Source organism: Antechinus flavipes, chromosome 1, assembly GCF_016432865.1.
Source record: "Antechinus flavipes isolate AdamAnt ecotype Samford, QLD, Australia chromosome 1, AdamAnt_v2, whole genome shotgun sequence".
Classification (NCBI taxonomy): Eukaryota; Metazoa; Chordata; class Mammalia; order Dasyuromorphia; family Dasyuridae; genus Antechinus; species Antechinus flavipes.
Window position 1 is genome coordinate 455,925,378 of NC_067398.1, and position 24,063 is coordinate 455,949,440.

The window sequence follows — 24,063 nt, forward strand, 5'->3', positions numbered from 1 at the left end:
TACAAATAGCTTCAATTTCTTCATCTGAAAATTGTCCTTTGACTATTTATCAGTTGTTTACTTATTAGTCCAAAGTCTTCAACTGTTTTAATCCTTAAATGTTTGGAGATCTTTTCTGAGCATGGCAACCAGAACAACACACCATGCTGGAAGTTATTCCGTTGGCAATAGTAGTTACTGTACCAGTACCCTATCATACTGAAAGTTAGATGAAATCAAGTAAAAGATTGGATACGCAAACTGCATACCTTTGACCCAGCAGTATCTCTACTGGGCCTGAATCCCAACAAGATCATAAAAACGGGAAAAGGGCCCACGTGGGCAAAAATGTTTGTGGCACCCCTTTTCATAATAGCAAGAAACTGGAAACTGAGTGGATGCCCATCAATTGGAAAATGGCTTAATAAGTTATGGTATATGAATGTTATGGAATATTATTGTTCTATAAGTTCTTATATTGTTATATCAATATATTATATTGTTCTATAAGAAATGATCAGAAAGGCCTGGAGAGACCTATGTGAACTGATGCTAAGTAAAGTGAGTAGAACCAAGAGAACATTGTACACAGCAACAGCAAGATTATATGCTGATCAATTCTGATTGATCTTCTCAATGTCAAGGTGATTCAGGCCCGTTCCAATGATCTTGTGGTAGAGCCATCTGCACCTATAGAGAGGACTGTGGGAACAGAATGTGGATCACAACATAATTTTCACTTTTTCGATTGTTGTTTGCTTGATTTTGTTTTCTTTCTCATATTTTTCCTTTTTGATCTGATTTTTTCTTGTATAGCATGATAATTGTGAAACTATGTATGGAAGAATTGCACATATTTGATATATGTTGGATTACTTGTCATCTAGGGGAGAAAAAAAATTTGGAACACAAAATTTTGCAAGGGTGAATGTTGAAAACTATGTGTATGTTCTAAAAATAAAAACAAATTAATTTAAAAAAATTGGATCTTGCCCTTGCAACAGTTTCCTTCCATACCTTCCTCAAAGAGTATGCACAGTTTGATAACTTTTTGAGCATAATTCCAAATTACTCTCCAGAATGGCTGGATTCATTCACAACTCCACCAACAATGCATCAGTGTCCCAGTTTTCCGGCATCCCCTCCTACATTCATCATTACTTTTTCCTGTCATCTTAGCCAATCTGACAGGTGTGTAGTGGTATCTCAGAGTTGTCTTAATTTGCATTTCTCTGATCACTAATGATTTGGAACATCTTTTCATATGAGTTGAAATAGTTTCAATTTCATCATCTAAAAATTGTCTGTTCATAGCCTTTGACCTTATCAATTGGAGAATGGCTTGATATAAAAGCTAGATTTAAGGGAATTGACAATCAAGGAATTTTAAAAATAATAAATAATTCAGGTAAATGGTAGAGTGGAAAACTTTGGAGAATTTTTTCATAAAGTAGCTCCCCCAAAGCTGGAAAGTGAATATCTATAAGCTAATTTAAAGAAAAAACTAAAAGCAAATCCTTAAAAAAACTTTTGAGTTATGGGACTGACTTTTGAAAAAGGATAATGTTTTGTGGACTAAAGTATTATGAAATACACCACTAACCTTTTATATCAGTACTATATAAACAATTATAAATGGAGTGTTAATTCTCTACTCCCACAGTTTATGCTTCATTAAAAAAAATCCCATTTCCCACAATTCCTATTACATTTCTATCATACCCTTAGAATCCTCTAATTCCAGTATTTTGCTCAGTTCTGGACATGACAGTTTAGGGAAAACATTGATTGGAATGTATCCAAAGAGTGAATAGCACAGAGAGAGAACTGGATACCATACCATATAAGAATGTTTGAAGGATCTGGGAATAGTTAATGTAGAGAAGAGAAGGATTAGAATGAATTCTCTTTAAGTTTTTGAAAGATTGTCAAATGGAATAGACATGAGACTTTTTACAATTGGCCCCAAGGGTTAAAATTAGGAGCATGGAATGAAAGTTGCCTATAGTCAAGCTTTCCATTAATCAGTTAATCAAATTATGAAATGTCTATTCTGGGTGATGTACTGCATTAAGTGATGGATAGACAAATAAAGGTAAAAATAGGGTCTGCTTTCAAGGAGATCATATTCCAATTATCTAGAAAACATGCAAATAACTATGTATATATAAAAGAAATATAGTGTAAGTGAAAGGTGATTACAGAAGGTAGGCCCTAGCAGTAGAAGGGATTCTCAGAGACCTCTTATAAAAGGTGGGATTTAAGCTGACTTTCAAGAAATTTGGAGAAACTGGGAGACAGAGTTGAAGAGGAATATTCTCTGTATGGCAGAGAACCAGTGTAAATAGATTATAGAATAAATGGAAGCTCATTCCCCTGAAACAGTTCATTCCATTTTTGGACAGCTCTGTTAGGAAGTCTTATAGTTCGTGATTTCATAACATCCCTTACACACTGTCTGCTTTTTGCTCATATAGCCACCACTCTGATGAAGGACCCCATCACTTCACACCTAGAATATTGCAGTGGCCTGCTGGTTGATTTCCCTGCCTCAAATCCCCACTCTGATTCCAACTTCCACCAGTTGCCAAAGAGATTTCGGTTTTATATAAAACAAATCTAATAGTGCCTGACCAGATGTCTCCTGGGATACTGTGTTCAGTTTGGGGGACCACATTTCAAGCAGGACACTCAGAATCTGGAATATGTTCAGAAGAGGGAAACTGGGATATTGAGGGACAATATCATCTCATTTTTTTTCATTAAAATATGAGCTTTTGAGAATGTTGTTTAAACTAGGTTCATATGTGTTTATTTCATTGTTAGGATCTTGATCATTAACACTTTTGCTTTCTTTTCCTTTTAGACTCCCTTACTTCCATCTAATTATCCATGAGTTTCAGTTTAAAAAAAAAAAACGCTTTTTTTAGACCTCAATCCCCAAATTATACAGCAATTATTTTAAATATACACTTTGGAGACAAATCAATAATTAATTGATAGTGCATCATACAACATTAAATGAAGTCAATGACATTCTAAACCAATAGGAAGTCAATTTTTCAGTAATATGATCAATTTCAGTCTTCAATGGTTTTCCACAGCATGAAAATACATCCAAGAATAAATCCAGAAAACAAATTATACAATAACTATAATTTAAAAACGAGATGCTGTGTTACAGAAAAGATCAAAGCTGGTTCCTGAAGAAGAAATGTAAGAAAAACTTTCTTCATTTCAGAGATGGAGAACTTTGGGAAAGGTTGCAAATACAAATCAAGAGGTGGTTGTCAGTTATGGCTTCGTTTTGCTGAACTGTTTTTTCTCTTTGCTAATTTTTGTTATAATAAAAACACTTTTGGATAATTTTGGGAGAAGGATATATTTAGAAATGTGAATGATACAGAAACAAAAGCTATCTAACTTAAAAAGCTATCTAAAACCAACATGACAGTAATTGATATTATTGTCTTATATGTTGCCTCATGATGAAGTTCTATGGAGAATGCTAGCAATTCTGTTGTTCTTAGATGGCATATTTATGGATAAGGAATTTAGTTCTGAGAAAGGCACAGACAAATAGCCTGAGAGAGCAGACACTCTTAGATCAGTTATGGTGGGGAAGAATTAGCAGCATCTCTCTCCACATAGCTCAACTTGGCTCTTTAAGAACCACCTTTTGGGAAAAGAGTAATTTGGTCTATCCATTCATGCAAGATGTTAGTGAGTCTGTGGAGACTGCCAGCCTGAGGGCCAATTGTGATGTAGATGATTGTCCCTTGGGAGCTATACCAGAGACCACAGAGCCAATTTATATGGGTAACTGAGCAGCTGTCTGATGCTTATGATTTTCTGATTCATCAGCGATGCAGGCAACATTTGAAATACTGACCTAAAGGTGAAAAACTTCTTTTCTTATGGGCAAGTCCCAGATCAAGTCAGTGCCTCATTTAAGTACAGTTTCTATTCTAAATAACCATTAATCTTTCTGAAGGTGAAAAGGTCAGAAAAGCATTTTTTGTTCTAAGTATTTTTTTTTTAATAGCAGAAGTAGGATCTCTGCACTGCTCTTCCCTGTGTTTGTGTTTCTTTCTATTGACTCTTCTTCAAAGTTTTGTTTATTTGAAGGTGACACACTAATTTCATGACCATTCTCTTTCTCTGCCCAGCTGCGTCCAGAACTCCCATGACAATTCTGAATGCAAGGTTGCCCATTAATAGTATGTTAGCAAGGAATGACAGAACAGAATGAATTAGCTATTTATTGGAGGATTTAATAATTAAGGTTTTTTTCTTAGTAATTAATAAGTTCTTACTAAATGAGCTTTTTTATTGTGTTATTTTGTGAAATACAGTGTTGTTTAATGATCTGAAGGTAGAAATATGCAAATTATAAAACTCTTTGGGTGGTTCCCTGGTTTTAACAGTTTGGGTACTGTCTTAATATATTTTACAACTACTTTATGTCATCTTTATTGTGTGACTCATCCATTTTTTCCCCCTGTGAATTTTCCATGGAAGTTTTACTTGTTATGATGGAGGCTTTGTATATTTGTTTTTCATTTTCCATAACATAATTAACACTGAGTCTAATACAAATTATATTCTGATGGTTAAAACATGAATGGTTTCAACATGAATGAAATCAAACAAAAAAAATAGGCCCAAAGAAGATAAGAACTCAAGTTTAATATAATATAGCTTCTTCAAGCAGAACCAGGAAAACATTGATGTAACGATCAATTATGATAAGACTTGGTAATTCTCAAAATTCTCAAATATACAGTGAGCCAAGGCAATCACAATAAACTTTGGAACTTCCACATCCAGAGAGAGACTTATAGAGTCTGAATGTGGATCAATGCATGCTATTTTCACCTTTCTTTCTCATTATTTTTCCCTTTTGTTCTGATTTTTCTTTCCTAACCTAGCTCACATGGAACTATGTAAAAAAATTTACATGTATATACATTTTAAAATATATACATATGTTAAGATTATACATATAAATTTTTTTACATAGTCCCATATATATAGCTTCTTGATTTTAAAGAGAGGTTTAGGAAAAGTTGCTCTTTGCTTAATAATATGACATGATAAAACCAGACATGAATAGAATCTCCCACTGAATATTTTTTAGAATGGTAATAGAAGGGAAGAAAAATTATTAGCTGCCCACAATTTTGATTAGATAATAAACATGTGCGTCAAGAGAAGAAACTATAATCCTTACTTCTGTGAATGGGTGACTTTGAATATAGCTTGTCCCATAGCAGAGTTCAAATTTTCAAATTTATGGAATTGAAAAATATGGAACCCATATTTTATAAAATATGAAACCTCAAACTTGAGGAATTTTCAAATTAGAGTCCCATCTGCCATGCAGCAGATAACACTATCAAAATATTTTCTATAAGGGCATTATAAATATCCAAAAGAAGGTCAAAATTCTGGGAACTCCAAAGATAGTCAAGTGTATTCCAAATATAGAATAGATCCTTAATTTGACCAATTCAATTCAATTCAAATTCAGTAAACATTCATTAAGAATGAATATGTGGTAAGCAAAGAAAGTTAAGGGAAGAAGTGATTGATGTCAGAGAGATCACTGAATGAGAAAATTGTTATATGATAAAACATGATATGATAGTACAAGGGTAAAGAAAACTTCAAGCAGGGATATACTTTCCCATAGGCATTATACTCATCTGCATTTTACCACTCTAGCATGTCATAGAACTAGCTACTTTTTGAACTCCAAATTTTCAACTCAATCTTTTGGAGTAACTTTTCTCCATTAAAATGCACCTTTCACTTTACAATGAGAGTGAATGAAAAAAATAGGCTTAATTTTACAGAAATTCAGTTTGAAAACAATTTTCAATGAAATTCAACTCTTCTACAAAGAGAGAAATACCTTAAAAAATTAGAGTTGACCCTATGTCTCATTTTTGTGGGCTATAAAAAATCGATAATTTCACATTCTCGAATGAAAGGAATTAAAATAAGAAATTGTGATTTCATAAATCTGTTTCTTTAATCCTAACCTTTAAATTCTTCTCCATTAATGTGACTGCCAAGCACAGTTACTTGTGATTCACATTTAGACATCTGGCTACTCTTAGTAATGGCAATGAACATTCAAAAAAGAAAATTTAGTATTTTTAGTTCTCAGATTTTTTTCATGTGATAGTTTCTGAATTTAAAACTTCATGTTGGTGGCTAGAACATAATTATTAGAAGCAGTAAAGTTTTGGAAAAGAAGGAAACTTAGAAATCATTTAGTCTAATATCTTTGATTTATATTGTGGAAATTCAGGTCAGTAGATGTGAAAGGATTGGACACATGTTGGAAACAAGATGGCTGAACTGAGACTAGATGCTAAGTTTCCTGAATTCCAATCTATTGTCATTTATAAAAATAATGTTTTTTTTTTTTTTTAAATAAATGAGTGTATCTCAGCTGCCTGAACTACTATTATTTCTGTGTTTTTAATCCTCATTGAGACTTTCAAATATGTCAGTTATTTGTAGTTTTTGCCACATCAGCTACATTTGGAGACATTTTGTTCAAGTTCTGCAGAGGTTTTCTGAACTCCTTTCAGAAGAGTACAGAAATATTCTCTCCTGTGTTCATTCTGATCTGATAGCATTACAACCTGAGAAGTTATTTAAGGGGATATCTTAACTGTAAGATGGACTAGCTTGGGATATTGAGGCTGTCTTGGTCCTTTCTCAAATCTAGGTTAGGAGAGAATTAAGTAAAATATGGCTGTAATTAAAACTTATCAAAGAAATAATGGACCTGATTTTACATTGGGTAGAAAATAGCTATTCAATTATCTTACGGCTACAGACTCCAGAAGAAATTAGAGTAGTGTATCTATTGGGAGATGCTATAATGTCCCCTTCCTTTATTTTTCTTAGCAATGTAATATTTATGTATACATTATTTAGTCATATATGCACATTTTGAAATGTTAAAAAAAATATGATTCACAGTACCAATATTATACTGCCCCTTTTCAGGACACTGATGTCATTAACATGAATTACTGCTATGGCCCTAATCAAGGACAAAAAGGCTGAAGAAGATTTTGTAGGCTAGTTGTGACTGAGTGGAATAATTGTTTAACATTCAGGATTTTTATCTTGTATATGTAGGGCAGGGTTCTGACTCAATTGCTCCTCTTTCAATTAATTTATTCTGCACCAAAGAGGCATTTTATGGCCCTTTACTTCCAGAGTGAATTAAATGTTCCTCTCAAAGAATATTGTGTTCACTACTTTAAGGGCTCTTAATCTGTGCTCTCTGGATTTGTTTTTAACAAATGAATTGTTAGCCATGTTTCTATAACTGTTTTTCTTTGTAATTCTATGTATTTTATTTTATACATTCAAAAATGTTAGAAGGGGTCCATTGGCTTCACTAGATTGCCAAAGGAGTTCACAGCACAAAAAAGGTTAAGAACATTTATACTGGAGGATGAATAGCCTTAATATTGCTTTCTTTTGATTTTCCTTGATTCTCTTCAATTTTAATGTTTTTGGAATTTTTCATGAACCAAAAGGTGCCAGACATAATATCTTCATGGAGTCCTTACCTTTTCATATTCTGGTGCTCTCTCGACTTATTAGATAGCTCCAGAGAAATAATAAATATCTAGAATTTTTTTAAATTGGAGATAAAATCTGGTGGATTTCACTAGATGAGTCACTCGGCTTGTTTTCTTTAAGTGACAACCACAAGAGTTTATACCTGGCTCAGACTGCAGGTAACAAAAGTCATGGAGGAGAAAGAAAACAAAAGACTAGAAGGATTGTGTGAGGCAAGGGGGAGGGGGGATGGAGAATGAAGAAAAAAGGGAAAGGGGGAAAGACAAAGGGAGAAGGAACAGAGAAAGAAGGGAAGAAAGGAGACTCTCCTTTTGTCTGTCTTCCTTAGATGGCTCTTATTATGTAATTGCTTCCTCAAAAGAGAAATATCCTATGCTATACTTAAAAATTTTTTTGAAAAATTTGAAAACTTAAGAATACCAAATTTCAAAAATCCTAAATTTCTCCCCATGTCATTTGGGGTTATAGCACAGTAATATTTCATTACCATACACATACTTTTTGGTGTATTAGTGGAGGAAACAGAAGAGAACTACTCCTGAGCGCCACCATGAATGAGGAAGCAATGACTTTGGGGGAGTTTTTCTAGACTGCTTCATGAAGGTAGCCTAATCCAAGGACAAGATCTATCCATTGAAAACTTTCTTGCCAGTTGTGCTAGAAGAAGGGGGGATGATTTGTAAGTGAAAAAAGTTCAAGATCCTGGGAGGGCAGCTTCTGTCTTCTGAACAAAGATAGCTGATGGTAATTCTTTGTGTTCAAATTTAAACTAGTAGAGTTTCATTGAAGCCTCAAATAGAGCTGACAATTCTTCTTCTGACTGAGGACGTGGTGCAAGTTTAGTTACTCTTTCCTGAAACAGTAAATGAAAAGAGGTTATGTGTAATCTGGAAAAGTCTAATGCTTCTAAATCAAACTGAATTAGGCTGGTCTTTAGAAAAGAGGGATTTGGCAACAAAAGGATGTGGCTTCTTTTTTTTTTTTTTTTAAATCTTTTACTGGATGCAATGATAATTATACTTAATGGCTATTAGGATGCACTGATGGTGCAGTGGTTGGAGTGCCTGGTTAGTTGGAGTTCAATTATGACCTCAAGTACTATGTGACCTTTGGAAAGTCACTGAACTTTTATTTACTTCAGTTCCTCAAATGAGGACACAGTGAAGAAAGGGACACACTATAAAGTGGGGACACATTGAAGAAGAAAATGGCAAACCACTTGAGAAAAACCTCATGGACTTTTCTATGGGTCCTATAGAGTCAGACACAACTGAACAACAACTTTTTAGTTGACTTTTATAGAATATATGGGCTCCTTACAGCCATCATCCTCTTCCTCATGATGACCCAGTGCAGGTATAATGAACAATGTTTTTCACATGAGGAAACAAGCTTAAGAGTAATTTTTCCAATAAATGCAAGAATCGGGATTGCAATCATACACTTTTTACTGTGCCATACTCACCATCTCTTACACTTCTATTCCCCCAAAGAGGAGACATATGTAGGAATTTTTCTGTTTTGTATAAGTTTTTTTTGAAAATTGTGTCTCCCCCATCCCATCCTTCTCTGCCTCTTTTGTCCTGACCCCAAAAAGACAACTAGGTAAAATAACCAAAATTCCAGTCAGCGAACTATGCCATCTGACTTAGAGAGACTCAGAGGGAAGACACTGAAATAGGAATGGTTGTGAATTTTTATTAGGATCATAGATTAGGAGCTAGAAGGGAGGCTATCTAATTTAGTCTTCTCATTTTACAATTGAAGAAACTGAGGTCCAGCGAGTTAAGTGACCTGATCAATATTGCACATGAGAGGATTTGAACTCAGGTTCCCTTGATTCCAGAAACAGTGTTCTTTTCACTGTGCTACTATGTTTCTCCCTTTCTACTTTTAGCACATACTAATATAAATCTATTTCCTAGCTCACCTTTCTGCTAGGGAATGAATGGAATTGCTTTTTTGGACAGTCCTTCTCAAAAATGAAATGTTTTCATTCTGAATTTAAGTGATTATTGCCAGAGGTTTCAGAAATCCTAAAGATTAATTTCTACTCCTATGCTTCCATTTCAGTGAGTGCTTTACAATGGTTGTGTCTTCTGTACATTGCAATGTTGTATATTGTCATCAATCTATGATGTGGAGTTTGGCCCCAGATATTAGCCAAGTTGTTTCTTCCGATGGGAACTGATTACTTCCTGCTGGACATAAAAAAAATCTTTTTTCAAATGCTAGATGATATGAAACATCCTTTGAGTTGATGTATTCTTCAGGAATCAGCTTGCCATTCTCATTATATTAAATCTTACCTGAAGTAATAAGGAAAAATGAAAATTGAATTCATCTTTCATTATGGTAACCCTTGATATGATAGCTTTGGTAGTTTTCACTTAGAACCTTATAGTTGCTACAAAAAAACAATGCTATGTGATCTCCAAAAACTTTTTGTGGCTTCACATTCTACAAATGTATGAATTTACACATATGTATGCTAGAGAAAAGAGGAAGGAGGAAGGAAGAGAGAAAAAAAAAAGAAAAAGGGTAAGAAGGAAAATAGAAAAGGGAGAATAAAGAAAGAAAAAAAAATACAGGAAGAAACAAAGAAACAAAGAAGGAAGAAAGGAAAGACCCATAACAACCCCAAAGCAAAATTCTTTTGAACTGGTAAATATTCACTGGATAATTTTTAAACACGGTCACAGGTTTTCTAGAGGTTCTTATAAACTATTTTGTAGTAGACAATCTTATTTGTAGTCTTAGCTTAGTAGCCAGAATATTCAATTTAGCTACAATAGTTTAATCCAATTAGCAAATTCATTTTATCTGATTCTGGCAAAACAACAACAACAACAAAAACAGAGTTACCTTTGGGGTCAGAAGTATTGGGTTTACTAACTCACATATTGGCTATGTGACATTGGTTAAGTCACTTAACCTCACTCAATGTAGGAGGCAAGTGTCTAAGATTATAAATTGCAGAGAAGATGCTAATTGGCATTGATAGAAATTCTTCACTAGCAGTGCCCTACAATAATTTTTTAAAAATAGTTTTGTTCAACTTATTTTCACATTGTGACATGACATGTTAGGCTATCAGAATAACTACTAATTAATTTTCTATTTTAGTGAATGTTCTTGAATTTTCAACCCTGTCTAAAATTGCATTTTGAAAATGAAAATTTGAGAGCTCTAAGTCATGTGGAAGAAAACTGTTGATTTGGTGCTGGTGGCTTAAAAAGTCATTGTTAGTGACTAAAGCTAAATTATCAGGAATATTTATCGACACTTTTAGATTGCTGTGCTGGTTTTGCTGAAAAGTATTGCTTTGGCTGATATTGTTGTTGGGGCTAGAGTAAAGTAAGGTGTTCTGGTATTTTGGTCAAAAGCTGGTATAAAACAGAAAAAGCTCATTAATGAATGTTTAAAAACTCAGCAGGTAAAACAAAAATCCCAGCAGGTCATAATATTCTAATTTAGTTCAAAGATGATTTGGAGATAGGGGAAGAGGTATCAAATCCCACTTCTACTTAATGTCTGTGAGACAAGCTTAAATCATTTATCTCTCTGACCCTTTGTTTCTTCTCAGTAAATTGAAGAAGTTGGATTATATGGCCTGATTTCTAAGGTTCCTCTTTCATCTTTCATTTTTATGATCCTAAGATCAGACAATTTAATGAGAAAACCAAAGGTTTTTTGCAAGGAGGTGGTAGTGGTGGTGATAAAATAGCAAATATTTCTGGCAATAGATTAACAAAAAGTTTTGTTTTCACAGGTTCCCTTGTAGGATCAGGAATATCTTTTTAAACATTCTTTCTAAAGTCAAAAGCTATGGTCTAAGTCAAATTATGACTACCTTATTCCCAAGGAAAGTCCTTGATTTTAGCTACTTTACTCTGTTTAAAGATTCTCTAATCTGAATTATCCTGCTCATTCTTTTTGTGGTGGCGAAGAACTGGAAATCAAATCGATGTCTATCAGTTGAGGAAAGACAAAAAAACCTATGATATACGATTGTAATGAAATATTACTGTGCTATAAGAAATGGCAAGCAGGATGATTTGAGAGAAACCTAGAAAAACTTACATGAACTAATATGTAGTAAAGTGAACAGAACCAGGAGAATGTTATATGCAGTAAAAGCAATTATTGTTCAGTGAAGAATTGTAAGTGACTTAGCTATTCTCAGCAATACAATAACCCAAGAAAAGCCCAGAGGATTAAAGCATACTATCTACCTCCAGAGAAAGAACTGATATTGTTTGAATACAGACTGATGCATGCTATTTTTCATTTTCTCTTATTCTTTTTCTTTTACTCCAGTTTTCTCATACAAAATGACTAAGACAGAAATGTCATTACATGAGTGCACACAAATAACCTACATCTGATTGCTTACTTCTCTGGGAGAAGGAAGGGGAAGGAGCAATACAATTTGGAATTCAAAAATTTAAAAGAAATGTTTAAAAATTGTTTTGACACATAATGGGAGGGGAACAAAATACATTTAAAAAATTATTCTGCTCAATGCAAGCTAAAACAATAGCTCAAGAGAAGCAAAGAAAAGAGAGAAGAGATCCTCCCAAACTATTTGGAATATCTGCCTTGGATAGAGAAATATTAAATGGCTCTAAATTATGTTTGTGTGTACATATGTACATACATGCCTAATTGGAGTTAAGGCTTTTGGACATGACATAACTTGTAATAATATATTTACATTAGTTATAAATATGCTGAAGGATGAAAAATTATTAGGCTTTATCCCCATCCCACCTCCATGTAGCAATTTTGTTTTGACTTAACACTTTCTGGTACAAACTACCCTCTCCCCAATCTCTTTGAAAAAAATCAAACTCTCAAAAGTATGTTTCTGGAAAACTGTTAAGCAAAACTGTAATTTAAAAAATGCTACTGTCCTTAAAAAAAAAAAAATAGAAACACTAATTTTTCTTAAGGTAACTTTTAAAGTAAAGTAGTAAAATGTTTAAAATATTTTCATCCAATTAATGGGAGACTATAAAAAGTACTTCATGGATGGGGTAGGTTGGAGATAGATAAAAGAAATTTTTGTTAATTGAAAAAAAAAATACTACATTCAGGAAAAACCTACAGAGAGGAAGGAAAGTTTCTCTGCAAAACCAGAGCATCTTGGGAAACCTGCCTCGATTCTTAACGGAAACACCTTTGGTTGCATCATAAAAGTATCACATAACAACACCTGGCTCTGTGTTTGTGCGGTTCTTTATAAAAAAAGGAAAAATATAAAGGCAAAGGGACATTTGGCATCTCCCTCCCTCCTCCTTCCTCTGTTCCCTTTAAGAAAGGTCTGCGTTGCAGGGTGGGCTAGCAAAAGGGAAGCAAAATTTTTCCAGGGTGACCCTTGGGCTTCAAATCCTTTAAGATGAACCAAAATGAATCTTTTTTCCCCTCTTAAAAATAAATAAAACTTTTATTAAATACTTGTCTCTCGGGGGAGGACTGAGTGAGGACTGCCTGTCTTACCTGGGGCAGCGTGCCTTTGACTAGCGCGGGGATATCAGCTTTGGAATAACCAATGGCGGCTAAGCCATCATCAACATTCAGATCAAACAAAAATTTCCGGAGCGTGTCAGCCAAAATAAGCCCAGCATCTTTGATTTTGGCAGTGCGGGTGTCGGCTCCTGAAATAAGACATAAAGACCGGACTGTAGGGAGGAAAAGGGCGGGGGGTGGAGTGGGGTGGGGGGGAGAGCCTGTTCTGAGACGAACTGAATTATAACATCAGCTGAAGACCTCATTTGCACATAACTGTCATCTCTCTAACTCCAAGGAGAAGGGCCAGCAATGTTGTCTTCGCCTGAAGTTAGGAAAGCCTGTAAAATATGGCCCGAAGCCAACCAGGAGTGGCGATGCCGCCAGGGAAACGTGTAATACCTCTTGCTAAGGGCAGACAAGTTGGCAAATGGAGGCAACTCCTTTTCCCGCCTCTCCGGAATTAGCCTTTTTGAAAAATGACCTTGACCAAAAACAAACAAAAAACACAGCCACTCAAATCCTTCTTCCGAAATCTCCCCAAACTTGTCCTTGGCTTGTAGGAGGGAAAGGAAAAGAGAAATGGATGAGAGAGGGAGGAGGAAGGGGGGAGGGGAAGGGGAGGAGGAGAGAGAGAGAAAGAGAGAGAGAGAGAGGAAGGAAGAGAGAGAGAGAGAGAAGGAAGAAGGAAGGGAGGGAGGGAGGGGGGGAGAGAGAGAGAAAGAAAGAGAGAGAGAGAGAGAGAGAGAGAGAGAGAGAGGAGAGAGAGAGAGAGAGAGAGAGAGAGAGAGAGAGAAGAGAGAGAGAGAGAGAGAAGGAGGGAGAGAGAGAGAGAAGGAGGGAGAGAGAGAGGAGGAAGAGAGAGAATGAGGGAGAGACAGAGACATAGAGAGAGATAGAGACACACAGAGAGAGAGAGAGACAGAGAGACACACAGAGAGAGACACACAGAGAGAGATAGAGAAAGAGAGACACAGAGAAAGAGAGAGAGAGAGAGACAGAGAGAGAGAGAGACAGAGAAAGACAGAGATGGGGGAGAGAGAGAGAGAGAGAGAGAGAGAGAGAGAGAGAGAGAGAGAGAGAGAGAGAGAGAGAGAGAGAGAGAGAGAGAGAGAGAGAGAGAGAAGAGAGCAATAAAGTAAGTCTAAAAGGGGGAAAAGCTTTCATGTGAAAATGAAGGCTGATACTTTTGTAGAAAACTTGATCATAAATTTCAAGGACTGGAATTTGCTGACATCTAGAGGTGTATTCTTTTAATTTCCTATAATTCTCCTCTTGAGCAACATTTTGATTCCAGAGGTAGACTCTTTGAAAACACCTTTCTCTCCAGCAGAGATACAGAAATACAAGAAAGATCATGAGAGTAAGAGCAATCACAATAACAAAATAGGAAAATAATCAAAACATATACATATGTGCTATATTGAAGGAAATACCTTCTGGTTCTTGTATTCAACTGATCATTTCATCATGTTGTTCCTATTCAAAGATCAAATAATAAAGAATCATGGACCATGCCCATAAGAATTCTTTGAAATGACAATTTTTAATGTGGCTATTTTTATGATACAAAAAGAATCTTGATTGTAAACAAGTCTAAGATTTGGAAGGAGAGACTCCAGAAAAATAAGTCTGATAGAGCAGAACATACTATCCCCTCAAACTTGGACACAACTGAAGAACAGAAAAACAAAGGCAATTTTATTCCATTTTTTAAGACTTTTGGGTAGAAAGAGTCCATAATCACTTCCTTAAATTCATCCTATGGTCTATCATTATTGTCAAAAAATTAAGATTTTTTATAGGCATAAGGCAATATTATCATTAAACCTAAGTATAATCTTTCATGCTTCACCTTAAACTAATCTTATCTTCCTTTGTCAGAAAAAATTAAGAAGAAAAATTTAGACCCTCCATATCATGATCCTTCCATTTTTATAATTGTTTTGGTAATCCATCTATGCCTTCTACTGTACTTTGAAAATTGTCTACTTTGGGAGATGAAGTATAAAGGATAATATAGGTATGAATCTTAAAAAGAGATTTTAAAAAAGGAAAAGGACCTATATTTGTAAAAATATTTATAGTAGCTCTCTTCTTAGGGCAAAGAATTGAAAATTGAGGGGATGCCCATCAACTGGGTAATGGTTGAATAAACTGTGGTATGTGATTATGATGGAGTATTATTGTTCTATGAGAAATGATGAACAGGAAGTTCTTAGAAAAACCTTGAAAGTCCTCCATGAACTCTAGCATAGTGAAATGTACTGTGTACAAAATAATAGCAATGCTGTGGGATGATCAGCTGTGAATGACTTTGCTATTCTCAGCATTTCAATGATCTACAACTATTCTGAAGGACTTATGATGAAAAATACTATCCATACCCTGAGAAAGAACTGATTGTAACTGAATACAAATTGAAGCACACTTTCAAAAAAAGGGGAATAAAGTAAGGAATTATCTGAAGGAAGAAAAAGGAAAGTTTTATGAGGTGCAGAAAAATTTATGGATTACTTATTTTAGAGACTAGCCCCTTTTTGAAAGTAGAGGTGATTGCATCAAAAGATAGTAATATATGTTTCCTTTTTTTTTTTGTTAAGAAATCAAGCCACAGCTTAAAAACAAATTCAGATTTATAGAAAATATGAAAATAAACTCAATAAAATGATAAAATACTGACTAGATTAGAGCATAGGATAGAGATAGAATGGGAGCTTGGCTATTGAGTTATTTAGTCAGCCAGGTTTGGAGGAACTGATATGTGGCTTAGGCAGAAGGCTGAAATATGAGAGGGGAATTTTTATACCTTCCCTGATTCTGGGAGAGCAGCCTAATATATATCATCAAAAATTCTAGATTTCCTTATGACATATATTACAATGTAAAAATATTAATGCTGGATGGAAACCGAAAATCTCAGATCACTTACAGAACATTTTGTAGAAGTCAAAAAAAAAAAAGGCAATGTATAAATCTAGGGCAATATAGCTAGAGTCAAGAAGGCTTGAGTTCAAATTAAGCCTCAGACCTTACTAGCTCTGTAACTCTAAGCAAGTCACTTAATCCTGTTTGCCTCAGTTCCCTCATCTATAAAACGAGCTAGAAAAAGTATGACAAATCATTCTAGTACATTTGCCAAGAAAACCCCATATGGGATCAGGAAGAGTCAGACATGAGTGAACAATAGCAACAAAAGGACATTTTAATGACTCAGTAGAGCATGGCATAAAACAAAATTGAATTAAAAAAGGTTCTATTTTTTGTAACTGAAGCTTTATATTGCAGAAAGGACAAATGATTAGTTATTAATATATGTCTTACCCCAAAGAGATCTAGTTTCTCAATACTTTCATTAGCTTTCTTTCTTTTATTTTTTATTAATTTTCTTGGATGTTAATTAATTTTAGCCTCTAATTTATCTTTGCTAACTGCGATTTAAAGTTAACAATTGGTTCCTCATCCCTACCAACTCTGGATACATTACAAAGCCACTCTAGTACTAGTTTGGGGTTGTCCACCATCACAGAGAAAGGGAAACATGAAACAGAAAATCCTTTCCACGCCTAAAGATTAACAAAAATGATCAAAGGAAAGTCAGTCTTCAAGAAACAAGTATGGCAATATCAAATTGCTTTGGGACAATGCTCATTCACCCCAGGTTTCTTTGAGTAATATAATATGAATTATATAATAAAAATAAGAGAGGCTGAACTCTCAGCATACTGAATGCACCCAGTATATCACCCGGAACCCAGGTAGGAACATAAATGCAGAAATGGACAAGAGCACAGACAAGAAAGAGAGGGAGATAAATAGCATGGAGTTTAAGGAAATTTGGCACTATTTACTTTTAAAGAACTTCTAGAAAGTGAAGCCAGAATAACACAATGATATCATATATTTTGGCTAAATAAATATCCTGATAGAGTTAGCTTCTGTAGTATAAATATTTCAACAATTTTCAATTCTTTGAAATTAAATAATAATTATATAATAAAGAATTAGGGGAGAGGGAGAATGGAGAAGGAAGGAACAAGACTCCAAATGAAAATGTCATTTATGTCCAAAAAATTCCAAGGATCTTTCAGGATCTGAAAGTGCATGAGAATAATCATTGAAAACATCAATCATATAATTTGCTAATATTCTCTTTTCAACAAAGAGGGGATTCAAATTAGTTCCACTTGCTCAGTGATGAAGAGAGCCATCTACAACCTCAGAAAGAACTGTAGGAACAGAGTATGGAACACAACATAGCATTTTCACTCTCTCTGTTGTTATTTGCTTGCATTTTGTTTTCATTCTCAGTTTTTCTTTTTCTTCCTTCTTGATCTGATTTTTTTGTATATATACAGATAACTGTATAAATATGTATATATACATTGGATTTAACATGTATTTCAACATATTTAACATGTATTGGACTACCTGTCAGCTAGGGGAGGGAGTAGGAGAAAGGAGGGGAAAATTTGGAACAAAAGGTTATACAAAGGTCAATATTAGAAAAATTACCCATGCATATGCTTTGTAAACAAACAAACAAATAAATAAAATAATATGCCAATATTGTATCAATACAATATCAATCCCCAAAATATTATTTGGACTTGCTGTGTATTCGATTCTGGATAAGAAGGGATTTTTGTCATAGATTGGATTTGAATTAATTTGTTAAAAATTATTTTTGTCAAAATGGATATAGTAGTCACTTGAGACATCAATGGAAGATTAGGAGTTGCACTTTTGAAAGGAAGGGAAATTGGTGAATAATTCCAATGTCCATGAAATTAATGGAAACAATATTTTCATTTAATTGTTCATTCTTATAGGATCTAGGGTTAGGAGACAACTTAAAAATTATATAACCTAACTCTCTTGTTTTACAGATGAGAAAATTAAAGGCTCAGAAATACTAAATGACTTGTTAATCACATTAATGAATCATGGAACTAGAAGGAACAGTACCCATGGGCTAGAGTTGCAAGAGATCTTGGATGTCATTGAGTTCAACTGCCTAATTCGTATGGGGTCACACTAGCTCTAGATGTCAAAATCAGGCTTTGAATATAGTCCTTAGACACTAAGCCAAAGCTATTTTTGTTGTTTTTAAGTCCTTTTAGTCATGTCTGACTCTTTGTGACTCTACTTGGGGTTTGCCATTTCCGTCTCTGGATCATTTTACAGATAAGGAAACTGAGGCCTTCTAGATACATAAAACAATCACTAAAAAATACTAATAAGCCCTTGAAAGGAATGGGAGCAGTAAGTAGAAGGCTAGTCTTCATTGTAGCACTTTTTAGCTGTTTATTCCTGGGTAAGTCACTTGATCTCTGTAAGCCTCAATTGCCTCTTCTATCAAATAAGGATAATATCTTACTTATCTGAAGGTGAGAAGAAGAACCAGATGATCACATAAAATTCTCTCCACCTCTAAAATTTATGACTCCATGAAATATTATTATTATCTAAGGTGAGTTTTCTGATTTATTTTATGATATTAAACTCTTCCCTCTCAGAATTAGTTTTAGATGATTATATGACTTTGCCAGTGGTAAGCAACATTGAAAAATTTATGTCACTTATGTAAATATTAGGTTCATGAATAGCAGAATCATACCCAAAATCTTTGCAGTCTCTAAGTGCCGTTCAGGAAACATTTGTGCGGTGAAAGTAAATACTGCTGGGGATGTGAGTACCACAGAAAGGCCATGTGGCTGCAGGAGGGGAAAAACACCAAAAAATAATGAATATTAGCAGATGTGAGAATTTGTTCTTTGACCAGAAGATTCTAAACAATGACCCTGTTTAATATGTGATTCAAATAACTAAACACAAACCCACAGCTCCCCAAAATAGATATTGGATTTAAAAAAAAATTACCACCAAAGAATGATCCACATTATAATCCTTTGCTTTATATGTCTTCACCAAACCAGAAATTGGATAAGACATCCCATGGCTGGAAACAAAAGAAATTGCTCATTCAAATACATGGATGTAATCATTTCAAGTCTCAAAATTAATAATAAAATAATAAAAAATTCTAATATAAACAATTCTCATCTAAATATGGCATTTTATAAAAGACACTAATGAAAGGGACGGTATGTATACCACACATAATTCTCAGTTTCATGCAAACCTGCCTTCTCCTCCCCACTCCCGCTTAGTTGACTTGGGAAGCTAGAGATACTAGATAGAGCTGTGCCTTGTTCATGAATAAAACCCATGAAGTATTTCAATCCCAATACTTATGGTATTGTGTGAGAAATGTTGATACAAGAGAAAAAATACCCATCTGTCCCCCAAATTAATTGGCCTTCTCCAAAGATGAGATGGTATCACCCAGAAACCTTCTTTAACCAAATATAATGGAATTTTTAATGAACAGCCTGATGATGCTTCCTCAGCACATATCCCCTACAGGATGTTGAATTCACTGGAAGTGCTACAAGCTTGGGGAACATTGGGAATGCAATGTGTTCCTTAGTGACACATTATAGTCATCATTGGTATTTTACCAAATGTTTCATTTAGTGAGGCTGGATGAATAGATCTGTATGATTATGAAAGACTCCAAAATATCTCTAGCACTGGCAAATGTACTAACCAACCAACCTATAGGATTATATATTGCAAGTTCACTCCTATGCATTTTGTTTTCTGTTTTGTATGATATTATTTGTATATGGACTCCTGGTTTCCTTCAAAACTAAGGTCAAGAATATCAACAGTTCCTAATGCCCTTCCCCCTCAAATACCTTGTATTTGTTTTGTATAATGTTCTGGTTGTACAGGCATATACGTGTGTGTATATGTATGTATGCACGTATGTATATGAGTTGGCCACAACTAAAAATAACTTTTAAAATATTTTTAGAGTATAGGGATAAAAGCTTTATTTATTTTTTAAAATGTCTCTGAATACTTAGAGTAATATAGACACTGTCAAAATTAAATTAAACAGAGGAGAAAGTTAGTTCTAGTAACAGTTTTTTTTTTTTTCTTTTGGAGATGTTGGTGGAGAGTAAAAAAGAGTAAATGTCTTGCTTGAAGTTAATAACTAATGACATTAATTTATTCAAAAAAACATTTAATGAATATTTACCATGTGTGAAGTGATATGTTATATGTAGACAATGAGATTCTGAACTCATGGGTTTTATAGTCTAATAGAGGAATAGAAACCATCCATTTAATGAGAAAATATTTACTGTAGGTTAAGTTGAATTTCTCATTATAATATCTCTAAATTTGATTATTTGTCTTAAATCTAGAAGTTGAAACGAAGCTCTGGGCTTAGCTTACCAGAGATGAACACCAGCATTTCCAAAGCCAATACCAGCAAAAGCACTTGCCAAGTGCATGTTTGACCTTGCCTCAAGGTCATCAGGATTTTTGACAGCTCTGTGAATAATATAAATAAATATCCAACATTAAAATATCAGCACTGGTATTATCAATTGGAAAAGGAGCTACCTGAGAGAAAGATAAGAAAAGACTGTAATATTCTGAGGGAAAAATAGTTGGTTGGATAATTCAAACTACTAGTTGTTTCCTAGATCAGGTCAAAGGGAGAAATATTTTCTAATAAACAGTTTTAGTAGAAGAACAATAAATATGCTGCCACATTGGCCACATGAGACAAAAGCCCTATGGAAAGAAAAGCACTAACCCTTAAATTTTAAAGACTTTGCTTTGGAAAGTTAGAGGCTCATTTTTCTTCTTCAACTGAAAATGATCATGACTAAGACTATATAGGCTATATGTATATGTGTCTGTGAGTATGTGTTGATATATATACACATAAAAACATGCACACATATGATTATAATGAAACTCTCTGAAGTCAACAGTTGCCTGTGCATACCAGGGAGCTTGTACAAACTAGAACATCATTCTTTTATTTATGGTTGCTTCAAGATGGATCCTCTAGGAATCGCTTTTGGCATCTTTTGACATAACACACACTTTTTAAAATATAAAATTTACTATTATTATTATAGTAAAAGCCTTTCTTTAATCCTCTTATTCTTAGTGTCCCCAGAGAAACAATGAATTTTCTGAGCTTCACTTTCAAAACAGCAAAATTCTCATATGGCACTTGAAAACATTATTTAGACCAGAAAGGTGGAACCCTATCAACTGAGCTTATTTCTCATTTTGCCATGGTTTTACCTCATTGTTTTTCTTGCATCCTTTGATGGTATCTTTTTTCTTCTCCAAAACACATAGCCCAAAGCCTACTTTCTTCCATAAAGATTTCTTTGTCATGACTAACATGAAGAAAGTACTCTTATCCACACATAGTCTTTCAGTGCACCTTTCCCCATGTGGCATAGAAATACTGACTTCCATATTTTCAGGATCTGTGATTTTATTGGTGGAGTTGATGCTACTGATGCAGTAATAACCTTTGAGGATGTTTTTTGAGAATTGTCATGGCCAAAAAACTCATTGTGGTCAAAATGGTATTGAATATATAAATAGACATATATATATAGTTGTCTTGATTGAATATTTGCGTTTTTTAATGGATAGGAAATAAGCTTTTAAAAGCAGGGACCACAGTTTCCTATGAGTATTAAATGAATATTTAAAAAGTTAACTGATAATGATCTATATATGTTTTTGATCAATTTGGTCAGCAATTACTTTGTTGTCTCCCCCTCCCCCACAACCCTGATCTCATATACTATGTAGTTTACTAATGTATTTATTAATTAATAGTGTATCTTGAAGTTACCTGTGTTCACATCTTAAGCATAAGACAGATAAAGTGAATGTTTAGGGTGAAAACACAATTATGAGAAACCTTTTATGAATTCATATGCTAAATAATACATCAGTCCATAAGATAATGAGTCTGGACATGAACTTGGTGGGACCAATACTAGAGGAACTGAGCTTAATCCTTACCCTCCCTCACCTCCATGTATAGGAAAGATTGTACCCCAAGATGTTGGTGAAAGTATTTGTCCGTTTGTTCTTGATATATCTTTGAAGAAAACATCTCTTTGTAAAATTTTCCCAGGGTTAAACATTACATGAAAATGGAATGCTTGTCATTGGGCCCTTCAAAATTTAGCCTGAAGTCAGAAAGAAATGAGTTCAAATTTGACCTCAGATACTTATTAGCTGTTTGATCCTAGGCAAGTCACTTAACCTTGTTTACCTCAATTTCCTCAAATATAAAAATGGCAATAAATACAGAACCTACCTCATTGTGTTGTTGTGAGGATCAAATGAGATAATATTTGTAAAGCACTTAGCAAAATACTTGCTAAGTAGTAGGTACTACACCCATGCTTATTATTTCCCTTTTCCTAAACTCTGTATCCTTTTCTATCTCCATATTTAGCATAGCCCTTTGCACACAGTAAACAATAATGTTTCTTGTTATATAAAGTCAGGAACGGCCATACTGGGTCAGTATCATGGTATAGCTAGCTCAATAATCTCCAGTAAAATGTAAATATATATCAAGGGCAAGGATTATTTTTATTTTTGCCTTTTTATCTCAGCATCCATCTCAGTGCTTAAACATTTGGTGAATGAATATTTTCTTACTAGCAGAGATCTCAAGGACTGTTCATGATTGCTTTGCATATCCAACTACAACCTTGAAGATTTAGATTCTATTAGCAATTTTTTATGGTGGTGTGTTTCATAAATTTGTCCAAACCTTTTTTTTAAAATTCATTTATATATTTTGCCTTTACTAGCTTCCTATTGATTGCAGCACCGTAATTTGTGACTCAGTACATTAAATATTTCACAGATAAATAGAACATTAGAGTCAGAACAGATGTTAGAAAATCACTAATTCAGCTCTGTCCTTTTCAGAATGAACCTAAGTAGTAACTTCCTTTTATTTGTCCTTACCTGGTTCAGCTTCCAGAATGTCCACTCTCATCTTGATCAGTTACCACATATAGCACTTTAAGATATGTAAACTGGTTTATATACATTATTTCATTTGAACCTTACAACAAAGCTGTAAGATAGGTACTACAGGTATTACTATCTTCATTGCATAGGTGAAGAAACAATTTCCAAGAGGTTGGATTTGTCCGTTGGTTACATAGCTAGTGTGTGGTGTCTTGGGGGTACAATCTTGGGACTTCCCAAATCTAGATTCAACCTTCTGTGTGACGTGCATATTCTAGGAGAAGGTGAAAAAGTCGTGAGGTCAGCCTCATCCATACCATTCAGGATTTTATGGATTTTGGGCATGTTCCCCTCTTGGCCCCTTAACCTTTGCCTTTTTGACTTGGAAGATCCAAGTCTTTTAAGATTATCCTCCATTATACCATTTTAATGGACATTTTCTAATTTTATTATGTCCTTCCTGGCATCAAGTGAACAGAATAATGGACAGTATTCCAGAAATGGATGCTTCATGCTTTCATATAAGGGTAGGATTATGTTTTAAAGTCTATATGCAGAACATACCTTTTCAGATACTTGGCGACAATTTGAAGTGCATGTAGGGACCAGACATCACTTATGGGGTTACTGCCCTGATAAGCTGGTCGATCGATTGGATTCAAAGGACAAGGGCTTCGCATGTGGTAAGGAAGGGCTGTGTATGACTCCAATGCATGGCTAGAAAGGAACAGTAAAGCAAATGAATTAAATGAAAGAGCTATTTTCTCTTCACACAAAATATAAATTATTGCCTTGAAAATTTTTAATGGTTATTCTACTATGGATATGCTATAGATCTTCTATTTATAAGCTTTTAGCTGCTAATGGTTTTAACCATCGTGGGAGTTGGTAATTGGTGGCTCTTAAGCTCTGTAAGTCTTTAAGTATATATATCAGGCTCTTTTAGGCAAAACAAACAAGTGAAGTCTGATTCATTGCATTAAAGAGCAGATATTATAAATTATGAACAGAATTGTTAGTTTTGGTGATCAGGCCTAAAGTTTTCACCATTATTCCCCCATC

General features: G+C 34.4%; 1 protein-coding gene across 2 annotated transcripts in view; it reads right to left on the minus strand.

The window, feature by feature from the left end:
- Positions 1-2,763: 2,763 nt before the first annotated feature.
- The window catches only part of ADHFE1 (alcohol dehydrogenase iron containing 1), a 37,221-nt gene continuing 15,921 nt past the window's right edge, over positions 2,764-24,063 (minus strand). For both annotated transcript variants that reach the window (XM_051970103.1, XM_051970101.1), the window contains 6 exons: positions 23,566-23,718; positions 20,419-20,517; positions 18,991-19,069; positions 18,728-18,824; positions 13,099-13,256; positions 2,764-8,449 (listed from right to left, as the gene is read on the minus strand). In XM_051970103.1, the coding sequence (XP_051826063.1) occupies positions 8,366-8,449; positions 13,099-13,256; positions 18,728-18,824; positions 18,991-19,069; positions 20,419-20,517; positions 23,566-23,718 (670 nt within the window). In that variant the 3' untranslated portion in view covers positions 2,764-8,365. The remainder of the gene's footprint in view (positions 8,450-13,098; positions 13,257-18,727; positions 18,825-18,990; positions 19,070-20,418; positions 20,518-23,565; positions 23,719-24,063) is intronic.